General features: G+C 38.4%; 1 protein-coding gene and 1 pseudogene across 2 annotated transcripts; both read right to left on the bottom strand.

Moving 5' to 3' along the window:
* Window positions 1–4,595: 4,595 nt before the first annotated feature.
* LOC149220357 (uncharacterized) lies at window positions 4,596–5,779 on the bottom strand. Of its 2 annotated transcripts, none has more exons than XM_089382796.1 (2): window positions 5,486–5,779; window positions 4,596–5,345 (listed from the first exon to the last, which is right to left on the bottom strand). In XM_089382796.1, the coding sequence occupies exon 2, from the start codon at window positions 5,152–5,154 to the stop codon at window positions 4,891–4,893; it is 264 nt and encodes an 87-aa protein (XP_089238922.1). In that variant the 5' UTR covers window positions 5,155–5,345; window positions 5,486–5,779; the 3' UTR covers window positions 4,596–4,890. The 2 variants fall into 2 exon arrangements, with proteins under 2 accessions (XP_089238922.1, XP_089238921.1); XM_089382795.1 differs by having other exon boundaries at window positions 4,596–5,288.
* A 912-nt stretch (window positions 5,780–6,691) lies between these two features.
* Window positions 6,692–7,359, bottom strand: LOC149220356 (putative 3-beta-hydroxysteroid-Delta(8),Delta(7)-isomerase pseudogene; annotated as a pseudogene).
* Window positions 7,360–8,427: the final 1,068 nt, after the last annotated feature.

Raw genomic sequence — 8,427 nt, 5'->3', positions numbered from 1 at the left:
GGTCTGCGTTGGGCAGAGAAAACTTTGGGTATAAAGTAGGATTTCCGCGAGAGAATATGACTAGTCCGTACCCCGTCCATGGATGGAAGAGGGGTTGTTCTAGAATAGGATTCTTTTGTCAAAGTTATGTGTTTGGCACCAGTCATTCACCCTTGTCTATTTCGGTAGGCATTGCCGAGGAAGTGTTTTGTTTGAAAGATTAACGAGACAATCTTTGGGTAACTAGAAAGAGGTAAGCCTCCCTCAATAACACAAATGTTTTGTCCTTGAGTAGTGTTCTTCTCTTGTCGCAAGTAGCTGCTCTCTTGTCGCAAGTAGTTGTTCTCTTGCGATCTTGCGAATAATCTGTTAAAAGTTGGGCTAACGAGAAGACAAGTATCGTATAGACCCGTTAAAAATAACGAGAAGACAAGTATCGTTAACATTAGACTAGCAAGACGACAAGTAGTTGTGAACACCCAAAGAAAAGCAGAGGTGGGAGAGAGGAGGGGCAACCTTGAAATTGTATTTTATACCTGGGGGCATGCAAACCTTTTGGAGTGCAAGCTAAGAGCGGTTATTTATCTGTTTTTGGGATTAGCCGTTTCCGAACTTGCATAAAAAAAGGATATGGAATAAAGCTTAGTGAAGATGAAACTCCTTAAAAAATAGACATCTCACAGGGGACATTTCTTATCTTATGACTGGTATTATCGAGCAGTTTTAGCATAAAGTTCATGCTCGTTAAAAAATAAACGCAAGATCCGAGCAATTTTAATGCGGTCTTCATGCTCGTTAAAAAATAAATAAAAGCAGTGAGCAATGTTTCCTCCAGAGTTTAAGCTCATTTTTAAATAAAAAATGAACCTATCCCGGTAAATAACCACTGTGATCGTAAATTTATCAGCCATAAAATCCTTGGTCGTGTTTGCACCTGCCACCTCCACTTTCATTCGGCCGATCGTTCACCTCCATATGATTGTTTACCTATTTTGAGGAACAGCTGCGAAGTGTGATTTCACCTAGCCATCCTTGTGACACTACCGTGATTGGAAAATTCCAACCTGTACCTGGAATCAGTTGCTATCCCTGTTTATCACTCGTTCCTCAAAAGACGAGTCTTCTTTAAGCTCTTTTCAACTGACTCGTAAAATATGAAAATATTGCCGAGTTTTGGCCTTCCATCTCGTTAAAGGACCGGAAGAGCTATCCCTCCTCTAGATTTTAATCTTTTTGGACCTGAGGGATTATTGCACAAAAAGGTCGAGTGCTTGTTTTATTCGGCTCGTTAAAGTTATCGAAAACTCATCCCTTCTGTATTGTTTTATACTTTTTCGGACTTAAGGGATTAGATGACGAAAAAGGAATTTTGGAGTTAACTTTATGTACCTTTTCAGACTCTCTAAAAATGAAAAGGACCGAGTTTTCCTTGTCGTTAGACTCGTTAAAATGATTAAATAGCGACAAACTTGTCTTTAGACGAGAACGAGTTTCCCTATCGCTAGGCTCGTTAAAACATAGCGATGGGTGTTGGGTGAAACTATGTTCGTTTAGTTCCGTTGTAGAACTTACCCAACTATTTAATTTATCAATCCGAGGTCCGTAGACTTACGAGACACATGCACTATATATGCAGGACTGAAGTGGAACTAATCTAATCTAATCTAATCTAAATTACTGAAATCAAATTAAAGCATTGAAACACTAACTAGGAAAGCATGAAATTGCATAAAGGAAAATAAATACAACATGTGAAGAAGTGAATGGCAAACAACAGATATGAGCTCATGACAATAAAACTATGTCAAACTATATTACAATAACTAAATTACAAATCAAGAAAGAATCAAAGCTAATCTCCATTCTCTATTATTCATTATTCACCATCACAATGAAGAGAGAGCACTCTCTTATATACATGAGGAAGATAACCTTTCCATAATTACATTCAAATATTCTCTCAAGCACTCTCAACTAGTTTCCCATTATTACAAGATATCATCGCACAAATCTCTCAACCATGATCCCACAAATCTCTCATATCTTGGATAAGATATGTCTTCATGATTTTCTCCTTAGGATAAGATATGCTTCCATGATTTTCTCCTTAGGATAGGATATGCCTCCATGATTTTCTCGATACGCCTCCATGATTTTCTCGATATGCCTCCATGATTTTCTCCATAGAAAAAGGCTTGCATAATTATCTCCTTGATATGGTGGAGGAGATATTAATTCTTCACATATTTCCTACATCACAAAACTCACATATTCTTGAGATATATATAAAAATATGTACATTTTCTAATAATTAATCATAAATTCACTTATAATACAAAAATGAATAAAATGGAAAATAAGAAGGTGAAACCCAAGTGTATGTAGGAAAGTGATATGATAACATGTTAATGGGATGATGAAATGTAAGGAAAAATGTGGATGAAAATATGACATTTCTGAGTCCCAAGATCCTCCCCAACTGAACTTGTTGCATGTCCTCATGCAACCATGCATGGGTATCTTTTAAGAACATTTGGCATATTGAACTTTGGCTTTACATGATGATATCTTAAATGTTTCCAGGATATGTGAGAGACATTGGTAACAATTTACATTTTCTTATGGTTGGTTCTTGTGTGACAACCATGAATAAAAAGAATGTTGGTTCTTGTGTTAACAACATTCATTTCATTTTCTGTTCTCTTTTCTTCAATAATGTAAACATTCACTGGAAATCATAATGTGCATAAGAAAGCCTTTTTTTTGTAATATTAATGAAGCATGCCAATATTGCGTATGAAACAAAGTGCAACAAAGTATCATTGGAAAATAAATGTTGGTGAATGGTAAATGGAGTGATAGTGGTGAAGAAATGGAATCATGGAAGTGAATATGTAGTGAATGTAGTTCTCCCCCCCCTCAACTGAATTGGTTGCATGTTTGCATGCAACTTAACATGGCGTGTGAAAGGAAATGTAGCATGGTGAGGGAATTTTCCAAAATATTCAAGTTAGCATATAAGGAATTGCATGATTAAAGATTAGAAAACAACATACCTCTACTTACCCAAGAATGATGAAGTATGCAATAGGAATGTAGCTGCTGCTGCTGCTGGATCAGGAAAATGTGATTGATGTAACTGGATCCTGGAGAATGAAGGAATCTGAACTGCTGATGCTGAATCATGGAAAAGATAAATGCTGAGAGTGGTACTGTGGTACTCTCATAGATCAGAATGCATGCTACTGTGACTGCTGAGGGAGTCATGAAAAAGTGTATAGTCTTCACCCACTACAAACCCGATGGTACAATTCTAAACATGCGAATGAATGTGTCGATGTCGAGCATGAATAGAAATCATTGGATTACCGGCCATTGATGTATGTCGTTAACCAATGCGAGGCAACTCACCATTGATGTCAATGAGTGCCAAGGTACTGGAGTACATCTTGCAAAGTGCGAATGGATGTGTCGAGGTCGAGCCACTTGCAAGATCTGAAGATCAAGGGACATTGATGTATTCCCATGATTGCCAGCGAGAGAGCTTGCCATTAAGGCATGCAAGCCTCTAGGTACTCAAAATGAACTCTAGTCTATTTCCCAGATAAGGTGCTGGTGTCGATGGGGCAAGACTTGTTGAAAGGTGGGCCTTAAGGAATCCCACATCAGTCAACGCGAGTTTGTACAAAAAGATTTGGTAGGACTATAAATAGAAAGAACTCACGGACAAGCAGTGTGGATCAGCATGGCTAGGAAATCAAGGTAATGTGATCATGGAAAGGGAATGAGTTTTATTCAAAAGGCAAACTGAAAAGGATAAATGGATGTATGCGATTCAGAAAAATAGGCGTGCATGAAGTCGTGAAAGATAAGGAAATGGAAGATGGGCTGCAACACAAGGAAGGTCTAGGCATGTGGAAGGAAAAAGGGAAGTAATCATGACGCAAAAGGTGTGTAGTGGAAAATGTCATGGTATGTGCAGTGAAGAATTTGTTCCTTCAAGCGTCCAATGATGCATGTTTCATTGTGATTTCGAAAAATCACTTTGCATACTCTAAAAAACTTAGCACCATTCCTGCATAAAAATTGTCATCTTCGTGTGCCATCTCCATCGATCATTCCTGTATGAAGTGACTCAAAAACAAATTAGCGCATTTCAAGAATTTACAAAATGTCCATTTTTTTATTTTTTTTTTTAATTTCGAAGTTACACCAATTGTGGATGAAAAGGGTGTCGCATCGTAATGTTGAGCTTTCTGCATAAGCTTTTCGCTGTCCTACACATAACACCAATCTCATTTCATGTGTTAGTATATACATCCTAACTTTTGCCCATAAATTCACAAAAAAAATCCAACACAATTTCCCCCCAACTAAAATTATTGCATGTCCCCATGCAATGTACTTATTGATGGTACAAGACTTTTTCAAAATGTTTTTAGTGGCTTGCAGAAAAATTCATTTAAAACATTTGAAAAAGCATTTTATTTGTTAGGGAACAAGTAGTGAGTGTATGAATGAATGAGGGCGATTATTATTTATTTTTTTTATTTTTTCTTTTTATTTTATGTTTTGTGTTTTTTGTTTTTTTTTTTTTTTTTTTTTTATAACAGAATAATATAGTATGCTTCACATGCAACTTAAATTTTCACAGAGGAAATCTAACAGTGATCCCGCCCTTATTTTCACTAAAAACTGTTATGAAACACATCTAGAAAGCTTTGGCTTATTAACATAGCATTGCTTCCCCACGTAAAGGGAATGACACAGATCCCATCAATTTTTTTTTAATAAACTAGCAGCTCTAACCTTTGAGCGATGTTATAAGAAAGTGATCTACAATTCGTAGGTAAAGCCTATCCGTAGCATCAATGAAAACTCCCAAAAAGACAAAATCCCATTTCTGCAACATCAGTCAGAATGGGAATCACTGTGGTAAGACTCTGAATCCGATTCTGAATAGTCATCATCAGAATCCAGAAAGAACTCCTGATGCCAAACGCAGAAAAAAGACCACACACAAACAACAAGTCTTCCGAGCTGTCTGTACGGAAGACAGCAGAGAAGCCTTAACACACGATCACTGCTAAGACGCTCTGGATTACATGATAGCGACTGGCATGCGCTTGCAGACCACGTTGCGACCGATACTATTATAGGGGTGTTGAAAACCATTTTACCTCCAGCACAGCAGTTTCACCAAATAATAAAATTGTAGAAACCCTTCAAACAATAATGTTTTTCAATATCCCATGCAATTGAATCAGAATTCCTTTCCGAAAGAACTCGCTATACTGAAGTCAACCTTTCTGCAAATTTTGATTGGACCTAGTTATAGAATTTACAGTAGATCTCGATCGAACCCACTTCATGAAATCAATGTGTCAGCTTCGGAAAATCAAACTTTTCTTTAAAATGGAACTGAGATCATTAAATTAAACCTACCTATTTCTGGGGAGATCTATTTCATTCATTTATGTCCAAAGGCAAAGCAACATACTCTCACCTGAAACGATTTGTTTGTGGAGGCAGTGTTCCTTTTGGTGAAAGTTGGATTTAATCCATTCAAAGTCATTATGCCAAATAGGCCGGACCCCTTCTGTGCTATAAATTCTTGTTGGAATTTGGCACGGCCCAATTACGCTATCCTTGAACAATTTCCACATAATGGTGCCTCGGCCTGAGCCAAGGCGAAAAACCTGGCAAGTACCCTGGGTTGAGCACGTGTTCGTCGGTCAATTCACATCGAATTCTCCAAAGGATGCACCAACGCATCTGACCTATTCAATGTCTGTTGCCTACTCCCAACAGAATATTTTACATTTGAGATTCAAATCCTCGATAACAAGAATGTTCGTCGCTGATTTAGAGCTTCCAACTATCAAGCTATATCCCGTGTGAAACCATACATTAGTGCACTGGTTGACTGTTTTATTTGAATTTGAATGTTACCCCTGCTCAAGATGAGGAAGAATTCAAGAAGTTCGGGGCAATTAAGCCAACTGGGGTTCAAGTTAGGAGTAAGCAAGGAGGATTCTGTTTTGGTTTTGTTGAATTTGATGAAGCAGCTTCAGTCCAAACTGCACTTCAGGCATCTCCAATTACAATTAATGGGCGGCCTTTTCCTGCTAGAGGGGGCTTCAGAAATGATGGAATAAGGGCACGTGGGGCCTATGCTGGTCGGGGAAATGGAAGAGCTGATTTTGTGAACAGGGCCGATCTGGGAAACAGAGCTCGAGGTTCTTTATCTGGGCGTGCTGTTTGGTTTTCTGATGCTTCCGAAGGATACCAAAGGGATAATCACATTCGAAATGTTGGGAGAGGCACTCAGCGAGGCGGTATGATGACAAGCAATGGGCCCAGGATGGGATCTGTTGCTGCATGACATCTAGGACAACAACTTGGTTGACTTGTTTGTCTAGACTTGGGTTGTTCATTTAAACCATTCAGGAGCTTAAAGTTCAATTTTGATAGAATTGTTATATTCTTTTAAGCAATCTTCCATGGCCATTGGCGGGGGAGGGGGAGTTGAATAACAAATAGTTTGGCAGGCTTTCATAAATGCAAACCATTTTGGTCAGATTTGTTCAAATTAATATTAGAAACTGTGAGGAGGTGGCCATTCATTGCCTCTTAGAGTCTGCTACTGAAAAGCAGCGATGAGTTTAGAAACTGCATGCTATTTGTAGCTGGAAGTACAGCCGTCAAGAAAGCGTGACTTATTTTTTCCAGCATCTTACAGCAATAATTGAAGGTATTACCAACCAGAAGCTGTTTGCCAACACAAAGTAAAGCCAATAGTAATATCGACCAGCAGAGAAGTTGTCACCTTCCAAAAATGTTGTAACAAAATATACAATGTCACCGTAAAGTTGGCCCAAACAAATTGCCAATTGGAGTGTGTAATTGTATGGCTTCCTTTCTGCTATTGCATACACAGCAAGAAGGCAGGCAGGTCCCTCTATTACAGCAGTGATTCCTTCTACTGTAACTACAGCAGAATCTCTTGCTGCATACCTTGAATCACCCTTGTTGTACCCTTTCCAAACTTCCGCCAGGTAAAAAGGAGATTCGAGCTTGTAAAAGTTTGGAGAGAAAACAAAATACCCTTCGAGAACCAGATGAGTTAACCCAGTAAACGCCCACCAACACATAAGAATTCTATCAATGGATGAGATCTTGGAGCATCTTCCTGAGATGAACCAGATGAGAGTAACAACAAGGACAGAGGCAATCCCATACACACCCACAATCTGGGATGGAGGGAGGAAGAGAGGCACATATCCAGGCAGTTGCAGGTCCTCGGGATAATATGGATGACCAGCCATTTCGCTTTCTCAATGAATCTCCAGCAATGTCTTCATGGATTACAATGATTGGAGGGTATGCAAAACATGGCGATTGCGAAGAAGCCATCGCCCTCTTTCATCTAATGCAGGGCCGAGGGATTCGACCTGATAAGTTCATATTTCCCAGTGTTCTTAAAGCCTGTGCTGAACTTGGGTATCTTCAGCAAGGCAGGGAAGTCCACAGACTCGTTAGAGAAAGAGGGTTAGAGTCGGATCCCTTTGTAGAAAGTGCCCTCATGAATATGTATGTGAAATGTGGGCATTTGGAGAATGCGCGTGAAGTGTTCGACAGAATGTCTCATAGAAATGTGGTCACATGGAGCGCTATGATAGCAGGTTATGTTCAGAATGGGTTTCGGGATAAGGCTATGGAACTCTTTGATAAAATGCGGGTTTTAGGAATCGGATCCAATGAGATTTCATGGAAATTGCAGGATGTGCGCAGAGCGGGGATGGAGAAGAGGCTCTGAAGCTATTTTGTCGAATGCATGAAGAAGGTGGAAAACCCAATTCTGTTAAGATCAATCCGAGGGGTCGTCCGAATCACGTGGATCACTGTTATTATTTTTTTTATTTTTTATTTTTTTTTATTTTTTATTTTTAATTTTTTAATTTTATGTTATTATTTATTAGTAACAGTCTAGAAAATGAAATTAATCCTAGCTTTAAAAACAAAAATGGTTAGTTTTAAATTTTCTTTTTAACAAATGGACACAAAAATTTGCATATTGAAAGATATTTTCGATGAAGCATATTGCAAAACATTTATTTATTCCTGAAATTGGTAATCATCCCTATTTTCTGATCCTCAAAATCGTACAAAGACGCAGGAGGAGAGCATACTTATTCTAAGCAAAACTGAAACCTATTTTCTGATCCTCGAGATCGTACAAAGACGCAGGAGGAGAGCATACTTATTCTAAGCAAAAGCAGCACTGAAAATGAAAGCAAAAGCTAAATCTAAAAGCCTACCTACTCTATACTAATTAGAATTTACAAATTAGTTACGTGTAGTTAAACTTCCAATGAAGCCATTCGCGTAGCAGTGACAACAATAGATTCAGTAGCAATTTGTCAAATGATGGATGAAAATATTTGA

This window comes from Pinus tabuliformis, chromosome Q (assembly GCF_031772625.1).
Source record: "Pinus tabuliformis cultivar Carrire ecotype Pingquan chromosome Q, CPIR1, whole genome shotgun sequence".
Classification (NCBI taxonomy): Eukaryota; Viridiplantae; Streptophyta; class Pinopsida; order Pinales; family Pinaceae; genus Pinus; species Pinus tabuliformis.
Note: the sequence above shows the minus strand (reverse complement) of the source record. Positions and strands in the feature narration are given on the sequence as shown.